The sequence below is a fragment of the Phyllostomus discolor genome, chromosome 7 (assembly GCF_004126475.2).
Source record: "Phyllostomus discolor isolate MPI-MPIP mPhyDis1 chromosome 7, mPhyDis1.pri.v3, whole genome shotgun sequence".
Taxonomy (NCBI): domain Eukaryota; kingdom Metazoa; phylum Chordata; class Mammalia; order Chiroptera; family Phyllostomidae; genus Phyllostomus; species Phyllostomus discolor.
The window spans coordinates 107,686,237-107,707,084 of record NC_040909.2 but is presented as its reverse complement, the minus strand read 5'-3'; the positions used below and the strand labels follow the sequence as shown (position 1 = coordinate 107,707,084).

At 37.0% G+C, this 20,848-nt stretch overlaps 1 protein-coding gene across 2 annotated transcripts in view; it reads left to right on the top strand.

Annotated features, from left to right (window-relative positions):
- The first annotated feature begins 3,864 nt into the window (after nucleotides 1–3,864).
- The window catches only part of VIRMA (vir like m6A methyltransferase associated), a 60,070-nt gene continuing 43,086 nt past the window's right edge, over nucleotides 3,865–20,848 (top strand). Inside the window, exons 1-5 of one of the 2 annotated variants that reach the window (XM_028534037.2) lie at nucleotides 3,865–4,108; nucleotides 12,622–12,737; nucleotides 17,282–17,368; nucleotides 18,672–18,720; nucleotides 20,611–20,779. In XM_028534037.2, coding sequence (XP_028389838.1) covers nucleotides 4,046–4,108; nucleotides 12,622–12,737; nucleotides 17,282–17,368; nucleotides 18,672–18,720; nucleotides 20,611–20,779 — 484 coding nt within the window. In that variant the 5' untranslated portion in view covers nucleotides 3,865–4,045. The remainder of the gene's footprint in view (nucleotides 4,109–12,621; nucleotides 12,738–17,281; nucleotides 17,369–18,671; nucleotides 18,721–20,610; nucleotides 20,780–20,848) is intronic. The other variant, XM_028534038.2, reaches the window with a different exon arrangement.

The window sequence follows — 20,848 nt, the reverse complement described above, 5'->3', positions numbered from 1 at the left end:
TTCTAGCAATATTTTGTAGTTTTCAGTATACAAGGCTTTCACTTCCTCGATTAATATTATTCCTTAGCTATTTTATTCTTTTGGATGCTATTGTAACCGTATGAAGATTTTTGAAAGCCATATTGAGGGGTCACAGGCAAACCAGAACAAACAAGTAAGCAAGGTCACAATAATGTAAAATACCTCTGTATTAAGGGAGCCATGTTTAGCTGGGAAGGGCTGAATCATCAAAGTTGCATGGTAGGGACAAGGTAAAAGACTAAGCAAAAAGTGTATTTGGGGCCTTATGCACTATGAGAGGTGATGGATAGCCAGTCAGGGACTCTGGACTCTCCTAGAAGTCCAGTTAATATGTTCTCCCTTTTTTGACCTCCTATCCATCTTTTTGCTCTTTCAGTCATAGCTAGTGATCTCAACAGAAACCAGCAAAAAGGAACTCCCTTATTTCCAAATCATAACTCTGATCTGCATGTGCAGCACCCATGGGTTCCTTCTTGTCCCTGGTTACCAGGGAGCAGGTATTCTTTCTAGCAAAGGTCACTTTCTACTTGTTTATCAGGTACCTCTTCCATCTAGTCAATACTTTGCTGCTTCAGGTACCCCCCTTTTTAAAATTTTACTTTAATTTTTTTAAAGAAACATCAATGTGCAAGGGATACATCCATCTATTGCCTCTCTCATGCCCCCCCACCAAGGACCTGGCCAGCAACCCTGGCATGTGCCCCGACTGGGAATCCAACCGGAGACCTTTAGGTTCACAGGCTGGCACTCAGTCCACTGAGCCACACCAGCCAGGGCTTAACTTTATTTTTATTATTGACACTATTACATATGTCCTCATTTTACCCCCTTTGTCCATCTCCACCTGACGCCCCTTATAATCATCACTGTTTCTGTCTCCATTGTTTCGTTCCCATCATCTTCATGCTCTGGAGCACACTTATTTTAAAAGCACTCTTTCTTAGCCCCATGTTCCCCTCCAACGACAACTTCATTCCTCTGTTCTATGTGACAAAAGTTCTTGAGAAAATTGTTTATACAAGTTTCCCTCTACTCCTCAATTCTTTAAAAAACATTTATTTATTTTTTTAGAGAGAGGAAAAGGGAAGGAGAAAGAGAGGGAGAGAAATATTGATGTGAGATGGTTCCCTCTCACACGAGCGAGCACCTCCCATGGGGAACTGAACTCACAACCCAGACGTGTGCCCTGACCAGGAATCGAACCAGAAACCTTTTGCTTTGTGGGATGAGACTCACCAACTGAACCATGCCGGCAATGACTATTCCTCAATTCTTATTCAACTTTAAAAGTTTTATTTTTTAACAGGTAATACATGTACATGGAAACAGATTTCCTCTATTTCTATACCTTAGCCATCAAGCTCCCCTCCCTGGGGGGCAACAACTATTCTCAGTTTCTTGCATAACTCAGATAGTCTATAAATTCAAATATTGGGTTGGCCAAAAAGTTTGTTTGTTTTGGTGGTTCAGTTGGTTGGAGCATTCTTCAGTAAACCAAACAGGTTGCAGGTTCCATTCTGGTCAGGGCACATGCCTTGGTTGCAGGTTTGCTCCCCAGTTGTAGCATTATGGGAGGCAACCAATGGAGCAACCAATTGATGTTTCTTTCTCTCTCCCTTCCTCTCTCTTTGGAATCAATAAATATATCCTCAAGTGAGGATTTTTAAAGAAATTTAAAAAATTTAAAAGCACTACAAAGTTTATTAGTTACAATTAAAAACAGAGCTTAGGCCCTGGCTGGTGTGGCTTGGTGCATTGCGTGCAAGATTGTGAAGCAAAGGGTCATGGGTTTGACTCTCAAGTCAGGGCCCATGCCTGCATTACAGCCCAGGTCCCCAGTAGAGGGAACATGAGGGGCAACCACACATTGATGTTTCTCTCCCTCTAAAAATAAATAAAATCTTTTTTTTAAAAGCAGAACTTAGGGGAAAGTTGCTAGACATAAATATATAGTCATAAATAATAAATATGAACATAAATAACTTAAACATCACTATAAAATTAGAAATAGAATAGCATAAAAAAAGCAAAAGGAAGAAATTAGTAAGTTCCAAAGCAGGAACTAAAGAATGAGAAAATAGAAACATGTTTAGGTGGCAAAAGGGGAAAAATGGGGGACATCTGTTAAAGGGAACTGATCAGCATGGCAGTGGCAAATGTAGCCCAGTATTGATCCGGAAAACTGATCAATGCGAGGCGGCACACAGGAGCCAGGTGTGCAGATCAGCTTTCCCATGGAGAATCAGGCCTGCATTGTACCTAGGCTGCTATGAGACTCGCTTTTTGCTAAAACTGCCTCACCCTGAGTTAAGGCTGCAGATGTTTAACCTATATTTCTGAAGCAACTCACTGAAGTCTGTGTTAAGATGTCCCAAGGACGAAATGTAACCAAATCACTCATTTTAATCATTCCCTTGCATTTGCAACTTTTTTGTTGTTATCTGTAAGAAGTAATCACTTAACTAAAACTAGAAATAATAAGAATCTTCTTTGATGTAATGTGACTGGAAAGCAATAAAAGCCTGCCCAGGCAAGGGTCGACACGCTCTCCCCTTGAGAGAGTGGCAGTGCTGTCCCTTTTTTTCCACAGGACTCAGTATCCTTCGGTATCCGGAGGGCCGGAGTCTGCATCAATCTGTAATAATGCTGACAATAAAAAAAAAAAGAAAGAAAAATGTTGGAAATATTGATATGAATTCAAGAACTAGTTCTTTGAAAAAGACAAATAGTAAAAGAGATAAACTGTCAGTGAATAGAGGAAACTGGTTAGTTGAGGAAGGATATAGATGGGAGATTTACTTAAAAAATAAATATTAATTTATTATTAAATATTTCAGACATATCAAAGGCACACCTGTGAAACTACCACCAACCTAAAGAATAAAACCTTACCAAGCATTTGAAGCCCTTGAGTATTTTTTGATTAAATCTCTCTAGTTCACCACTATCTTGAAATTATTGCATTTTTCATACCAATGCATTTCTTTATACTTTTATAACATATGCCCCTAAAAAGTTATGATTTTTTGGTATGTTCTTAACTATATAAACGAGATTTTACATTACATATTCTTCAACCTATTTAACTCTGTTAATTATCCATGTTAGTAGAGAGGTCACTAGTTCTTTCCTCCCACCTGCTATATACTACTACGTTACATAAACATATCACCTTTTACTTATTATTACTTATTATTCTGGCTAATGACAGGTTTACAGCCTTTTTACAACTATAAAGTGCTGCCATGAACACTCTTGTATCTGTAGGTATTTCTTTGAGCACCTGTGCAGGAATTTTCCTGTGAGATAGGCGCATGTAATTTCACTAGATAATTCCTAATAGGTCTCCCAAGTGCTCGTGCCAATATAGACTATCAAATAGTTCCATTTGCTGCAATTCTCATCAATGTGGAGATAGGGAGACTTACTTTTTACTCTACATTTTTATATTTATATAATTTCTTAAACCTTGTTCAATTAGTCCTCACAAAAAGTCTGTGGGTTAGGTATTGTTAGTCATATTTTGCAGATGAGAAAACAAAAAAACCCCAGATAATCTGTTTTGAGACAAGTTTCTCTTCCCTTTAAAACAGTGTCTTCCTCTTCAACGTGGCTCATTGCAGCTTTTTCCAGCCAGCCCTGGAAAGGCTGCTTGCTGCCGGTTTCACGGGGTATACACCCAGAAGCGGAAGCGTTCCCCACCCCACCTCCACTCATTACAAAGCCTGCTCCGCACTCGGCCACCCTGAGGCCGCTCTGCCTTTGTAACGCGAGAGGACGACAGGGTTTGGACCCTTGGAGCCACCGTAGAACCTCCCTTTTCTCTCTCAGCCGTTCTCGGCGTTCAGAAGGCGTCTCCGCCGCGCTGGAGAAGGCGGGGCCGGCGCTTCCGGATAGGCCAAAGTTTGAGGCGCTGTCGCTCCGGTCGGCGGAAGTGCTGCAGTCTATCCCTCTCCAGAGCCGCTATCGCCGAGGTTATTGGGCTGCCCCGGAAGTCCTCCGCTGTCTCCCGCCCTCGGCAAACATGGCGGTGGACTCGGGGATGGAACTGCTATTTTTAGATACTTTTAAACACCCGAACGCTGAGGTAAGCCTTCGATTCTTGATTCCAACCCTGCTTCTCGACTGTGGGACCCTTACAAAAAATCCTTAGGCATGCCTCGACTTTTCCTCCTGCCCGCGGCCGCTTGAATTCCTCACGTACACACCCCCTCCCCCCAGCTGGGTGTGGGCATCACGTCTGAGGGAGGGCCCCGGTGGCCAGCTCATTTCCCTGCATTATCTTAGATCTCCGCGTCTTTGATTGAGTTGGCTGTACTGTTGCTTTGCTCTTTTTGTCCCCCTTCAGCTTTAGGCCTTGAAAATGTCTTGGTTCTCAGGTTTACCTCAGGTGGAGTCTGGGAAGGGGTCTCAGACAGCTTGTGTTTGACAGTAGTTAAGGAGATGGGGCAGGTCCCGTCGGCTTCGTAATTTCTAAATTCCTTCTCGTAGGTACCTTTTCTAACGGGAGTTAGGTTGCCCAGATGTGACACTCATTCGGTTTAGGATTGCGGCGCTCTCCAGTTTGTCCTGAAACTTGGATACTTTCCTCTTGGAAAGATTTCAAACGTTAGGATATGAAATATTTGCAGGGAACGGCTTTAGCGAGGAGGGGGAAACTGAGATAATCTTCAAACTGTAGTATAGTCAGTCAGTCGTTTTGAGGGGTGAGGGTGGGGAATTGTGGAGTAATCTTTTCGTAATGAACTGAGCGCCACCGAATGTCTGACTGGCTCTGCAATACGTAAATTGTATATAGCTAGATAGCTAAAGGTTCTCAAAAGCCGGTCAAGAGTGAACTTAACCAAGTCCACAGAGAAATTTAAAAAACCTCGGAACCCACATTTTCTTTTAGTGTAAATGTAATCACTTTAGGGAACTGTTTTTTCTTTGGAGATAGTGATGATAGTAGGTAGTGGTTGTATCCTAATGTTTTACTTGACAAAATAAAAAGTCAATAACGTTCTTCTGATTAACGGATGATTTGTAAGTCTGTAAAAATAAAAAGTTCGGAAACTTCAGCATATTTTACTAACAATGAACTCATTTGTGGTCTTAATTTCATGTAGGTCAGTTAGCTCGGTTCAATGGCAATACTTTTCTAAACCCAGCTAGGCTTTAGAAGACTCACGATGGAGGCAGTAGTTGCATCAGAACAAACCTGTCACATACAGAAAGAAAGAAGCATATGATGAATTAGTGTAGTAGTATTTTAGTTTAGGAAAACTGACTTTCACTCACCGTATACTTAAGAATCTAGTATTTGTTCATTCTTAGACAAACAGTGAGGACCATGAGAGGCTAGGACCCCAAGTATGGTAGTAAATACCTTCTGGCAGTGAATGGACAAGGCTTAGTAGAGATCCCATTTGAACTGAGTCTTGAGGGAGAAGTAGGGGTTTGTGGGTAGATATGAAATATTGAGATGTTGGTTCTCAAGGAATTTATAACTAAGTGTTGGGGATTCTGTCCACAATAGTATGATTAAAATTAGAATGTGATGGATGCTTAAAAGAGACAGTGGAAATTACTTGGGGAATATCACCTTTATTTCCAAAATGCCCATCACTTTCTGACCTACCAGGACCTCAATCAATATTTATTTAGGTCCCTTTGGTGGACCTATGTGGTTTTAGACAAGGGAGAGATCACTTCTCATATGCGAGTATCAAGGAAGGGTTCGCCAAGGCAGTTGGCATATGAAATTGGCCTTTTGTGGAACAGGATATGTTCCACAGTTATAGACAGGAGGGCATTCTCCTGGAGTAGTCAATCTCTATAGTGTATACCAAAAACAGCAGTGTGAAGTGATACCTAAATGGCAGTTTGAAACCAGATCATAGAAGTTGTTGAATGCTCAGCAAAGGAGTGTGGGCTTTATTTTGTAGGAAATGGGCTATTTTGTAGTTTTTGAGCTGGGAAATTGTATGATTAGTAAAACACATTAGGTAGATTAATTGATGAGTAATACCTAAAATGGTTTAGAAAAACTAGAGGTGGCAAATCAGGACGAAAAGGTGAGAGGTATAATGAAGACTGGAGTTAACAAATGGGCAGTAATCATTATCATTTATTGAGTGATTATTTTGTGCAAGACTGTGCTTTGGCAACTTAAAGACATATATAATCCTTTTAATCAATTTTGAAAGATAACTTATGTAGATGAAATAGCATGAGAGGTTATGTGACTTTCCTAAAGACATATTGGCACACATTTCTTGGCTTTATTTATTTATTTTGTTATCCACACCTGAGGACCTGTTTATTGATTTTTAGAGAGAGGGGACAGGGGAGAAAGAGAGCGAGAGAGAGCAAGCCAAGAAACATTGATTGATGAGCCCCAACTGGAGACTGAATCCACAACCTAGGCTTTGTGCCTTGACTGGGAATTGAACCCAAGACCTTTTGGTCCATGGGATGATGCTCCAGCCAGCTGAGCCCCATTGACCAGGGCCGATTTCTTGGCTTTAAAGCAGTGCCATGCTGTGTCCTGTGGAACTAATTAGGAGAGGATAGATATAAAAAAATTTTGGATGTAAAACTGACAGGATGGCAAGTGATCTTTTGAGGAAGAATGAGTAGCTAAAAATGATAGAATTCTTGTTTTAGAGATAAAAGTACTGTGGGGCCATTGAGAGTAATAGAAAAGTCTGGAAATGGGTTTGAAGTGAGTTTGAGGGGAACAAGTTAATTTTAGTTTTTGATGTATTTAGTGGTATACAAGATACATTTGCAGCCTGGTCTGGCGTAGCTCAGTAGATTGAGTAGTGCGGGGCTGCGAACTCAAGGGTCACAGGTTGGATTCCCAGTCAGGGAACATGCCTGGGTTGCAGGCCAGGTCCCCAGGGGGGGCTATGCGAGAGGCAACCACACACTGATGCTTCTCTCTGTTTCTCCCTTCCTTCCCCTCCCTAAAAAAAATAAATAAATAAATAAAATATTTTTTAAAAAGATACAATTGCACAGTAGGAAGTTGGGGATTTGTTTAACATTTATCTATGAAAAATGCTTTTGAAGGTGAGGTGTAGCTCTAAGAGGGGCAATACAAGCAGCAGCAACAACAAAAGCCATTGCCCTTGCTTTTAAAGGAATTTCTAATCTGGTGGGGAAGACAAACGTTTATTCAGGTTTCACAAGGGGAATTCTTAAAGAGGTTTGAGGGCGCTGAATGAATTGCAAATTGTGGTTTGTCTTCCACTTTTTAAGAAATAAATGTTATGTTAGTAAATTTTATTATAGAAAAATGTAAAAGCAAAGGCTTTCATAGTTCCATTTAGTCCCAGCTATCATTAATTTAAAATTTTTTTCCCACATCCTCTAGTAAATATATATGCTTAAATGTATGCACCCGTCACCCACATTAATGTACTGATAATGTAATATTGTCTTGTGTTATATTTTTTTACCTAAAGATGTGTTGTGCATCTTTATAAATAAAGAAGTACCCCTGTGTAACATTGTTAAAAGCAAGCTTCATTTTAAACATTTTTTTTTTGACCTGGTAATACATGGATGAGGTACAAATTCAAAAAGTACGAAAGGGTGTACAATAAAAAGCAAGTCTTTCTCTCATTCCTGCCCCCAAGCCATCCTGCTTCCTTCCCTAGACAGTCTGTGTAATCATTTTTATAGGCTGCATATTGTTTTTTAAGTGGTAATGCTATAGATATATTAAATTCTTATGCATTTAGGCTGACTTTTTACAGTGATGTGATATTGTTGATGCTAAATTATTTTATACATCTTTAATTATTTCTTTATTTTCAGAATGGAATTGCTGGGTTAAAATTAAGTCCTATGAGAGTGATTGATGCTAGAAAGTCCTACTTCATTTCAGAGTTTTTTTTAAGAAACCAATTTGGAACTCATCTGAACAGAAGTGATCATGAAAATGGTAGGAATAGATGAGATAGCCTTAGTTTACCCTTAGAAAAGAAGGGGAGACATCTGTACTGTGATCTTTAAATACACAATGACTCCTTCTGAATGGATAGATGTGGCTCTCAGTTTTGGAATCTGACCAATCTATTCTTCACATTTCTGTTAGCTCCCTAATCATACAATAACCCTTCCGTGATGTTCAGTCTGTTTCCTAGGTTTATGTTTTCTTCTGGATATTTTAAGCTCCTACTTCATTGTAATTTAAACTCTGAAAACACAATTTAATAAACTCTTACTAAACAAGTAATAAAAGTCCTTCAATCACTAAATTAACACACTGAGCACTATGAATATGAGTAAACTCAGACTTGGTTCTTGTCTTTTTGAAACAACAGTCTAATGGGAGAGATAAAAGAGGTGACTACAATTTAATTTGATAGGAGATTTTGGAAGTATAAAGAAGAGGCACCTACTCAGACTTGATCTGGTTCACCCTTCGGGAGGAGGTTGACATCTGAAAGGCATTAGAACAGAGGAGTGTGGGTGGATTCCAAGTAGACACAATAGCATGCTAAAGATGAAAAAGAGCATGTTGGGTTATACATTTGGAGTGATAAAAAGGGGCTATACTTGCTTTTAAGATCAAGAAATTTGCCTGACTTGGGCAGGCATGTCCACTGTGATGCGGGTGGTGCCTTTTGTGTGCGGTGGAGGCAGCCTCTTCAGAGGCCTCCACGGATGCGGGCCCCTGGAAATGGAGTCCGTCATGCTGGTGGTGATGTGCACTTCGAGCCCTGGTACAGACAGTTTCTCTAGCTCACCAGATCCCAGGTGAACCAGGCCAAGTTCTTCAGTGCAACCATGTGGTTCTGGATTCTCAGGTGCTTTTGGCACGACTCAAAAGCTGTGCTGGGTCACTTCCCATATCCAGATCCTTCCCAGTGAACGGATGAAGAATTAGGCATCCTTCCTGATGATGAAGACTGAAAACGTAGACTCAACTGTTTACAAGAGCTAGGTGAGAAGTTCACAAAGTTATGGACTCCAGTTCATATTGGATATTGAAGTTGTAAAATAAAGTGTTTTGGTCAAGAATGAGGAAACAAAAAGAAAGAAATTCGGCCTGGGGATAGTAAGGAGCAGGGATGAGATTTACATTCTAGAGAGACCACATTGCAATAGGAGAATGAGTTGGAGCTGAGCAAGAAAGAAGCACAAAACCATTTAGGATCCTATTGCTGTTTTTTAGATTAAAGTGCATAGTGTATAGAACTAGAAGGGATGACAGCAGGAATGGAGGGAATTACATAGATTTGGAAGCTATTTAGAGGTTTAATCGATAGGACTTGATGGATGTTTAGGTGAATGATTTAGGTGAGAGAGGACAAGAAAGAAGCCATGGGTGATAGTGATTTCTGTCCTTGCCATTGTGTGGATGGTGGTGCTATCACTGATATAGGAGAGTACAGTTTTGGACTTGCTGTGTTTGTGGTGTCAGAGGGACATTCAAATGGAGATGTCCAGTTGGCAGTTGGATATAGTGGTCTGGGGCTCAGGAGAGAGGTTGTAGATGGACATAATGGATTTGGAGTTGACTTTTGGAAGTGGATGAAAATCTTATTTCTTGTAATTCTATTGATTGTACTTGGCTACTCTGTGCTACTTCACGCCCCTATTTTGCCCTGTAATTGTGGTGAATTACACTTGCAGTTACTTGACCCTTCCAAATTCTTGCTTGCTTTCCTTTTGTGTGTGCTTCTTCCTTTTCCCGGAAAACTCTTCCTTCTCTTCCACTGATTGTTTTCTTGAGGAATTAATTAGCTAAGGTGCTACTTCTTTCGGGAAACCTTCCCGATACTCTTACGCCACAAATTTGAGTTAGGTAAGTACCCCTATGAATTTTCATAGCTTCCTGTGTGTATCTGTATCATAGCAGTGTATTTGTCTGTCACAACAGATTGTTCCTTAATGGCAGAGATTGTCTTGTCATTGTAGCCATAGGACCTATATAACTTGGAACATGATAAACATTTAATAAATGTGTAGAAATAATTATTGAATAATAGTGGTAATGCCTAATACAGAAACTCCTGTTTACAGACAAAATAGATTTTGAAAGGCTGTTTGTAAAACCTTAAGTTCATTTTTATAGTTCCATGATGACTATCTCCTAACCACTAAAACCATCCATTAATTAGTGGCAGGCAGGGTAGAGGAGGATAGAATTGATAAACTTTTGTTCTAAGCTTTTGTAAGTATTAATGAGACTTTATAACCATTTAAGTAAAGGAGCTTGTATGTACAGTCATGCTGCATAAAAACGTTTTGGTCAGCAACAGACTGGATATATGATAGTGGTCCTATAAGATTATAATGGAGCTGAAAAATTACTATGACCTAGTGTTGTAGCTCTTGTAACTTCCTAGTATAACACATTACTCATGTGTTTGTGGTATGCTGGTGTAAACAAACCCACTGCATTGCTAGTTGTGTAAAAGTATAGCATAGTTATCTATAGTACCTAATACATGATAATAGACATGATAACAAACAGTGCATGATACATGATAATAAACATAATACATGATAATACTTGATGATAAATAATATTACTGGCTTATGTATTTATTATATTATACTTCTAGTTATTTTAGAGTATACTCTTTCTACTTATAAAAAGTTTGCTGAAAAACAGTTTGCTGTGCTTTGCTAGCAGGAAATTCATACATCTTGTGTTTATTCATCTCTTGATTGCATCAGTTTTTCTTGTGCTTCACTTAATCTATTATTTTGTTCATCACAGCCCCTAAATGTTCGCACAGTAACAAAATCACCTAATGACACATTTCTCAGAATGCATCCCATCATTAAGGAACACATGACTGCAGTAGACTTTTTAAGTAGAGGAGTTCCTTATTGGAAGGACACATAGCACCAAAGTTTGAGGCAAAATGCTTTTTTATGTAAGTCTATTGTAGTATTTGTTGAATACCTACAGCATATTTGTAATAATTAGGATACAAGTTGCGCTGCTGTCACAAAAGTCAGAATGATAGTGGATTGGATGATGGATTTTCTCTTTCAGTAATCTGGTTTTAAGTATTCTAGGGCCAATATGACAGCTCTACATTCTTCTGTACTGTTCCCCTGCCATCTTTAGAGTATTGACTCCTTCGTTCATAATAGCTTATCATAACTTATATATTCTAGAAAAGCAACAATATTAGAAGAAGAGGTGGAAGGAGTTTTCTGAAGTCGAAGCCTTCCCATTACAGGACATGACCCAGAGTTGCTTGTATGATTTTCATTTTCATCCCATTTGTCAGAATTTAGTAATCATGTTCACATTGGTCTTTAGGTCACTTCTGCCCAGCTTAGGTTTCTCTACAGGAAGAAGAAAATGGGCATTGGAAGACAACTATCAGTCAGACTCACTCTGAACTCACCCTGTTTCATTTATGTCTTTGAGACTTTAAAGCATTTGAATAGTAAACATTTTATTAAGATTTCTAGGCCCTATATATTTAATTATAATCTTTGAGTTTAAATTGCAAAATTGGGAAGTCATCCTCTTACATTTTAGGAAAGACAAATTTTAACAGTCTTTTGGTGTGTTGATATGCATGATATTCTTTGCAGCTTTGAGAGACTGAAGACTTGGTCTTTCTTGGTGCAGATAATATGAACCATTATATGGTTCATATTATCGTTGTGAACTCGTTGTGAACTTTGACCACTAGGTTCTGATGGTTGGCTGAATTGCTAGGAAAAGTTGATGAAAAATAGTCTAAAAACAATGTGAAAAAGTTTTAAAATTATTGATCACAAGAGCTTCTTTTGTTTGATCTTATGTCAAATGATAACAAATAAGTATACACTACATTTATGCTATCCATTTCTTTTGTTTGATAAACTTAGTTTGTGTATTTTTTTCTTTTTTAAATTTCAGAGAGGGTTTACCCCAACTATTCAGTATCTATATGGCTTCCATTGATATTTTTTGGTATGTTAAGTTTAATACAGATCCACAATCCCTTACCTATAATTCAGAAATTCTAAAATGGCAGAGAAATCTGCCCTGAATTCATTTGGTCATGTAGTCTGATCTGAACTGACATGATGCTAGTTAGAATCTTTATTTATTTTCAAATTTTTTTATTGTTGATACTATTACAGATGTCCCCTATTCCCTCTACCTTTTGCCTATAGAATTGTTTATATATGTGATGACAAATATTGTTTTGATTACAAGGTATTGTTCCAGAAGCCATTGGGGGTATTAAATAATAAGCAGTATTTGTATTATATTACCTTTCTAAAAATCTGAAAGGTCCGGATTTGAAAAGGTATTTGATTTTACAGGTTTTCAGTAAGGGACTGTAGGTCTGTACTGGCCTAAACAAAACATCAGGGAGGAAAATGTGCTGTAAAAAGTGTTGTTATGCATATAGAGATTTAACCAGGTACATTTTATCATCAGCTATTTTTAAAGAGTGATTTATATGGCATTATAAGTAACAGAATAGCAGTGTTTTAATGATACAGAGTTTATTTTAAGATTATTTTTGACATTCTGAATGAAACAAATTGAAGATAGGTAAATTGTTTTGAAGATGGATAAATTTTGAATAGACAAAGTATTTTGCTTACAATATGTCCTTCTCTCCCACCTTTTTAAAGCAAAGTTCTCATATAGATGTGGTTCGTTTTCCATGTGTGGTTTATATCAATGAAGTCCGAGTCATACCCCCAGGAGTAAGAGCCCATAGCAGCCTGCCTGACAATAGAGCATATGGGTAAGTCAACTTTTCAAAGTATTTGGACTAAAGGTTTTCCTTGAAAGAGACCTCTTATTTTTTTGTAGTTTATTTATTTTAGAATTTTTATTGAATTTAGTGGGGTGACATTGGTTAATAAAATCATGTAGGTTTCAGTAGAAGCATATTCATAAATGCAAAATTTTAAAGTAATATTTTGTAAGTTAAAAAAAATCCCTAAAACTTTATTCAGTAATACTTACGTTGCTTTGTAAAGTGACTCTAGGTTTTCTGTATAATCCATGTATCATTATAAACTTGAAAAGAATAATTATTTGACCTAGGTACTAGATTAAAATTTTCTTTCTTACCCTGATCTGTGTGGCTCAGTTGGTTGGGTGTCATCTGCAAAATGAAAGGTTGCCAGTTGGAACCCTGTCAGGGCACATACCTGGGTTGCATTGGTCCCTGGTTAAGACATGTGAGAGCAACAGATCGATCAGCGTTTCTCTCGCGTTGATATTTTTCTCCCTTTCTTTCTCCTCTCTCTAAAAATACATAAAATCTTAAAATTTGTCTTCCTTTTTTTAAAACTAGAGAAACAGGTTTATAATAGCTCCAAAATATTCTAGGGTGGCATAATGTAGTAGGTGAAGTATTTTTAACCTTTTTTTCTTGAAAATAAATAAGAATTAGTCTGAATATTTAGAAATACATTTTTATTATTACTTTTTTATTACACTATTTTATAGTAATCAGTTTTCCTGATTTAATGACAGTCTTCTTGGCCTGATACATGTGTCGTTTTGAAAATATGTAGCTTCACATCAACCATTAGCTTTACTTAGCTAGTTTATTATTTGAGGCTTTCTCTTTTTAGGCTCTGTGGGAAATAAAATGTTAGATGTGGTCACTGATTCGGAGTTGTTGATAACTTTATTATAACTGACATAAAATAGAGGAATTTGGTCTTTGTTGTAACATGAATAATCATCATCATCTTTTGATTTTAATTATATATCAATACATTTTATTATGTGAATGCTGTGGTAACTCATTTTCTTTTATGTGAATGAGTTAAAGAAGCTATTTAGTTGTGAGTGTTATTGTACAGATTCAAAATTTAAGGGCTCATTTCTTCATAACTGTGAAAAGTAGCTGGTTATATGTAGAAGTACATATAAAATCTTCAAATAGCCCTGGCTGGAGTGGCTCAGTGGATTGAGTGCCAGCCTGTGAACCAAAGGGTCGCTGGTTTGATTCCTAGTCAGGGCATAGGCCTGGGTTGTGGACCAGGTCCCCAGTAAGGGGTGTGCGAGAGGCAACCACACATTGATGTTTCTGTCCTTCTCTCTAAAAGCAAATAAATAGAATCTTTTTAAAAAAATGAAAATAAAATCTTTAAAAAAATATTCAAATGTTTTCAAGTTATTCAAAAGTAAAACAAATGCAAAACAAAGCAATAAGAATGGTTAATATTTATAATGAGATCATCATGATTGCTTTCATATCTTTTTTCCATGTTTAAGGAAATAAAAACTTACTTTTTTTATAATTTCTTTCTACTTTTCCTATAAAAGGAGATGTGTATAGAATAGGAAAGGAGTAATGATAGTGTATCCTGCGGTCTACTCTCATTGTACTGCTTTTGGTCAAGAAAGTTCTATTAGTTATCTATGGCTACATAACAAATTAAATGAAGTTAACATCCAAAAACAGTAAAGTATTTATTATCTCACACTATTTTTAAGGGCCAGGAACCTAGGCATAGCTTGGTTGGCTCAAGTTCCCTCATTAGGTTATGGTCAAGATATGGGCCTGGCTGCAGAAGATTGACTAGGACTGGAGAATTAGCTTAGAAGCTCACTCTCATGGCTGTTGGCAGGAGATTTCAATTCCTTGCCAGGAGAGCCTTTCTGTGGGGTGCTTATGTCACAACATGGCTTCCCCAAGAGTTGAGTAATCCAAGAGTAAGAGTGCATGTCCAAAAAGGAAGTCACAGTCACTGTGTTTTATAACTTAATATCAGAAGTGAGTGACTTTTATTATCTTTTTTTTGTTGTTGTTATATATTCTGCCGGTACAGTGCGTGTGGGGGAACTACACAGGGCTGCGAGTATCAGAAAGCAGGAGTCTTTCGGGCCATTTTGGAGGCTGACTACTATAGCAGGCCAATTGGATCTCTACCAGTAGCTGCAATAAGAGTATTTGTTACTTTTTCCCTCTTATCTCTCCATTTTCTTAGCTGTTCTTTGGGGTAGATGGCTGTTTATGTTTAAGAATGTTTTTTTTTTTTAAGATTTTATTTATTTTTAGAGAGGGAAGGGCAGGGGGAGAGAGAGAGAGAGAGACAGAGAGAGAGAGAGAGAGAGAGAGACAGAGACATCAATGTGTGGTTGCTGGGGGTTATGGCCTGCAACCCAGGCATGTACCCTGGCTGGGAATTGAACCTGGGACACTTTGGTTCCCAGCCCGAGCTCAATCCACTGAGCTACACCAGCCAGGTAAAAATGTTTTTTTTTTTAATTGATTTTTTTGGAGAGGGAGAGAGGAAGGCAGAGGGGAGAGAAACATCAGTTTGTCCCACTTATTTATGCATTCAGTGGTTGCTTCTTGTATGTGCTCTGCCCAGAGATCAAACCCACAATCTTGGTGTATCAAGATGACACTCAGACCAACTGAACTACCTTGTTAGACCTATTCATGTCTTAATAATTCCAAACATGAACTTGGCAGAAACAACTTTATATACAATATGTTACACAACAGTAAAATGAAGTATTAATTCAGTTACACAAATGTAAGATGTCAGGAAGCCTGACATCTGAAGGTTGAAAGTAATGTTAGATATCAGATAATATCTGTGCAGCATACTTTACAACTGTTTTATTATAAGATTTAGAATTATATAAGTAAAATTAAAATCCTATAATCCCTTTATCCTGAGAGAATCCTCACTGTTTTTTAACATGTCTTTTTATATATGGTTTGTTATTTTTTGTAAATATGGTACCTTACACAAGGTTAGGTTTGACTCAACAAGTTTTAAGATGAAAGTCTAGTGCAGTGAAATTACCATTGATTCTTTAAATAGCTTTTCAGTGACCAGGCCCTGAGTCTTTGGTGCCTTAAAAGTAACGAATTTACTATCAGCCCTTTTCCCTTTTTCGAGATATTGGAGACCAGGGTCTAGTTTAAAGAGGAAGGATAGGAGGGAGAGGACTAGAGTTGCTGAGTGTGTAATAGTTGAATTCAGGTAAGGTAAATGTATATTGCTATGCTGACCCCACTGTATACCATTCTGTGTATTTCTTTATTTCATTTAACATTGTGTCAGGACTACTTTTCACATCATTCAGTTTTATTTGGAAATATGACTACTAATGGCTGCATAATCTAACGAGTGTAATTATTTGGCTAGTTCTTCATGTGGGGACCATTAGATGGTTATAATGAACATCTTCCTGAAAAAAAAATCTTTGCATATGAGTGTTGCCATAGATATACTTTCTAGAAAAAAGTATTTCTGGATCAAATGGTGTGAATATTTTCTCAGTTTCATGAATTTTATTTCCATAATTATCTTTCAGAATGATCATACTTATATGTACGTCTGCCAGAAGTGCATGAGGAAATTTCTGTGATAGTACTTTGGGCATTACACTTTTTACCATTTGGATTTTTTGTAAATAACAAAGCAAGCAGTGTTTAAAATCAAGATTTTCAGATGAGCCTAAGAAATTTCAGCTAAGGGTTGTATATATATCTAATGTAGCAAGATTTCATTGTAATATAAATTAAATAAGCTTTAATTTAACTGTAAATCTACAAAAATCAAAATATTTCATGTAAATTATTGCCATGCAGATTTCAATTTTAGGCTTTAAGTCACGATTTAGGGCTTTGATGCTTAAATTATTATCAATTTGTATTAATGTGGATTAAGTTGAAGTCAAATTATAATATTCAACTTGAAGTTAGTTAACTTCTGATTTATTTTGCTAATGAAAGGAAATAATGATACAGAGAATTATAAAACTAGATAACCCCATTACTGGTAATTAGAATTTCCCTTTAAAATAGGTTAAAATTTTTAAAAGATTTTACTTACTCATTTTCAGAGGAAGGGGAAGAGAAGAAGAAAGAGAGGGAGAGAAATATCATTGTGTGGTTGCCTCTAGCACACTCCATACTGGGAACCTGGCCTGCAACTCAGGCATGTGCCTTGACTGGGAATAGAACCGGCAACCCTCTCGTTCGCAGCCCATACTCAATCCACTGAGCTATACCAGCCAGGGCCAATTAAAAATTTTAAATACTTAGGTGTTTCAGAATGATCCCAAGTAGCAGGTAAAAGATACTTAATGATTAAAATTTAAAAAATGATACTGGCTACTTGACAATTAGATGTGAATAAAATTACAGAAAATATTATAATTAACTGTATACTTTTGCTATTTAAATCAGGAACATTATATCTTAATTCTAGAATTGATCTTAAATCTGTATGTACTTTTTTTTTTTTTTTAATTTAGGAACTATTTGTTACAAAGGCTGACATTTCAACTTTGTTTCATTTACAGGGAGACATCTCCACACACATTTCAGTTAGACTTGTTCTTTAACAACGTAAGCAAACCAAGTGCCCCAGTTTTCGACCGTTTGGGAAGGTATGTACCTACTAGGTAATTTCACCAGAAATTCATAAATTAGTATGCAAGCCTTTCTATACTTTAGATAGAAGAAATTGGGTGGTAGACCCAAGAACTCAGGGTTTAATTTTTATCAGTTGGCAGTATTAAAGAAATGACATGCCCCTAAGAAGGTGTTGAGTTTATTTATAAAACAAAACTTTAAATGTGCAAAACATTAGCCATGTTTTGTTTGCTTTTTATGGGTGTATGCATTTTTTACACATCATGATTTGATAGTAACTTAATTTGGAAAAGATTGCCTTTTGATTTTTAAAGTATATAAATACCATGAGAGCTGATGTTGTGTTTGTCTTTTATATCACACTACTGTGTAATTTAAAATTCCATAGTCACATTTTGTAAAATGAGAATTTTGTGAATAGAGACTTCGTTTTTGGATTATTTAATACATGCTAAGTATTATTAAAATGAATTATTTTGGTATTTGATATTCTGATATTAGATTTACTTAGAAATTATTTATAAAATAAAAATTTAAAAGGCAAATTAAAAATGGAAAAGATTTTGCATTAGGAATTAACAGTTTTTTTAGACACTCTTTCATTGATTCTTCACTCATTACTAAATTATATTGATGATTTAACATTTTATTTTTATTTATTTTTTAAAAGGTTTTATTTATTTTTTAAGAAAGGGGAAGGGAGGGAGAAACAGAGGGAGAGAAATAGTAATGTGCGGTTGCCTTTCAGGTGGCCTCCACTGGGGACCTAGCCTGCAACCCAGGCTTGTGCCCTGACTGGGAATTGAACTGGTGACCCTTTGGTTTGTAGCCCACGCTAAATCCAGTGAGCTACACCAGCCAGGGCTAACCTTTTATTTTAAATGATGGGAAGCTAAATAGTCTAAAGCAGCTAATTTTTAATATTATATATAGAATGTTTTCCTTATGTCAGTACCTACGTGATAAAAATAGGTGCTTTTAAAAATTTTTGGTCCCAGTATAGTACATTTTTTGAAGACTATAATGCTATGGCTCTCTATTCTGGCTATACATTAGAATTATTTGGGGCTTAAAAAAAATACTGATACACCACACTCAACCCAAATTAATTATATCATAATCTCTAAGAGGTTTGTTTTATACTTTTTTAAAATAACATTTTTGGGGGAGTCAGTAAAACCCAGACTTTATAGTTTATTAAATCAAAATGAAAATTTAGCATGATGTTATTAAAATGCTTGAATCTAAGAAAGACTTCTTCAAGAATTGTGACGGTCAATGTTTGAGCCTACATATTTATTCCTATTCTTTTGGCAGCCTGGAATATGATGAGAATACTTCCATCATCTTTAGACCCAACTCAAAGGTAATTCTAGAAGTCAGTTTTCACCTTGTTACTGCTGTTTGTTTTCACCTAATTCAGGGTTTTTGACCCAAATAAACCAGTGATGCAGAATGTCAGCTTATTTGGTTCTAGTTCTGCAAAATATCATCCTTGTTTATCTGATTCTTCTTGTGTTCATGAGCAAAGACATTGTAATGTCATTTTCACCTGTAAAGCTCTTTCTTCTCCTAATTTTATACTTGAGTCAGGAAGAAGAGGGCAATTCCAGAACATGATAAGCAGGTAAATTACTAGACACCATTGTGTCCTAGTTAAGGTTTCCTAGGAATCATATTTCAAGTTTCTTACTTTCATATCAGAAATATGCCTTTTTTTTCTTGATATACCAAATGCCATTCTAGAAGCATCTCTGAACCATGGAAGATCTTAAATCCAAAAATAACTGTGATCTCATAAAGGATTACTTAGCCTGCTTTTTGTTTTTCATGGGATACAGATAGTTAATCCTTTTCAGCCTGTTTAGACTAAAATTTTTCTTCCTTATCTCTTATCTTCTTTTTAATGGGATTTCTATATGGAGTCTTTCACTCCCTGAGCATAGTCTATGAGCCTTTGTTCTAGTCCCCAGTTTCTCTTTACTAGAATTTGCTTGAGTTAGCAAGGAGAATAACAATTTGTTCCTTACTGTGCCTCTAGAAGGGATTCCATTACCACTTACTACTTTTATCTTTACCTAGCATGGTAAACCGGAAGAAGAATTCAGAAGTCAGGGGCTTTGGTTTCTAGTCTAGGTTCTTACACTAACACTCCAGTTTCTTATTTGTTGATAATAATTGCTCTGACTGCGTTTCGTAGTTACTGTGAAGATAAGGGAGTAAATGTAGGTAAGTTCTGAGAGAAAACTTGTTATTTTTATAAGAATGTATTGAAAGTTAACGGCATTGATGAAGTCTTTGATCTTTTTAGGACAAAGTCTTTAATAAACATCCTTTTTAATGCTTTTTAAGTACAATGCGAGTACATTAAATATACTTGCATGTTTGAGTTGGGCATGTAAAAAGAATGCTATACAATTTTATGGACTTTATAAATCTTGGGGCTGGGCAAAATTTGTACTTTTGTTCACCTCTATGTCCCCTGTAATTATTGGGGTTTAATTCATTAATTGGCAATAACTCCCACTTAATTTCATTCTCATTTTCATTCCCTTTGTTGGGAATTTGGTTAAGCTTTTTTTTTTTTTTTAAAGATTTTATTTATTTATTTTTAGAGAGGGAAGGGAGGAAGATATAGAGAGAGAGAAAAACATCAATGTGCGGTTGCTGGGGGTTATGGCCTGCAACCCAGGAATGTACCCTGGCTGGGAATCGAACCTGGGACACTTTGGTTCCCAGCCCGCGCTCAATCCACTGAGCTATGCCAGCCAGGGGTAGCTTTTTTTTTTTTTTTTTTAAGATTTTATTTTTATTTATTTTTAGAGAGAGGGGAAAGGAGGGAGAAAGAGAAACATCAATCAGTTGCCTCTTGCCCACCCCAAACGCCCCCAGCTGGGAGCTGGCCCACAACTCAAGGCATGTGCCCTGACTGGGAATCCAACCAGCAACCTTTTGATTTGCAGGCTGGCACTCAGTCTGCTGAGCCACACCAGTCAGCAGCGCTGGTTAAGCTTTTTGAACAGGGTTGGCGTGAGGTGTGGGACTAGGGAGATACATTCTTGAGACAGGCCTAAGTATTGTAATTCTGGAGGGCCATATAAAAGCTGTGCCTCTGGGTAAATTTTCACTAGTATTGACTTTTGCATTTTCAGCATACTTTTAAAGACTTTAGTTGAACCATAAAGTAATTTGATATCTGTTTACTCTGGCATATTAAAACATTAATTTGAAAGATATTTTTTTTTTAACAAATCAGGTGAATACTGATGGTTTGGTGCTGAGAGGCTGGTATAATTGTCTGACACTGGCAATATATGGATCAGTGGATAGAGTGATAAGTCATGACAGAGACTCTCCACCACCACCACCTCCACCTCCACCACCACCTCAACCACAGCCAAGTGTGAAAAGGAACCCAAAACATGGTAAGAATTTTAAATTTGCTTTTGTTAGTGACATGTATGTTCATTATAGCAGGAAAAGGTAATTCAAAG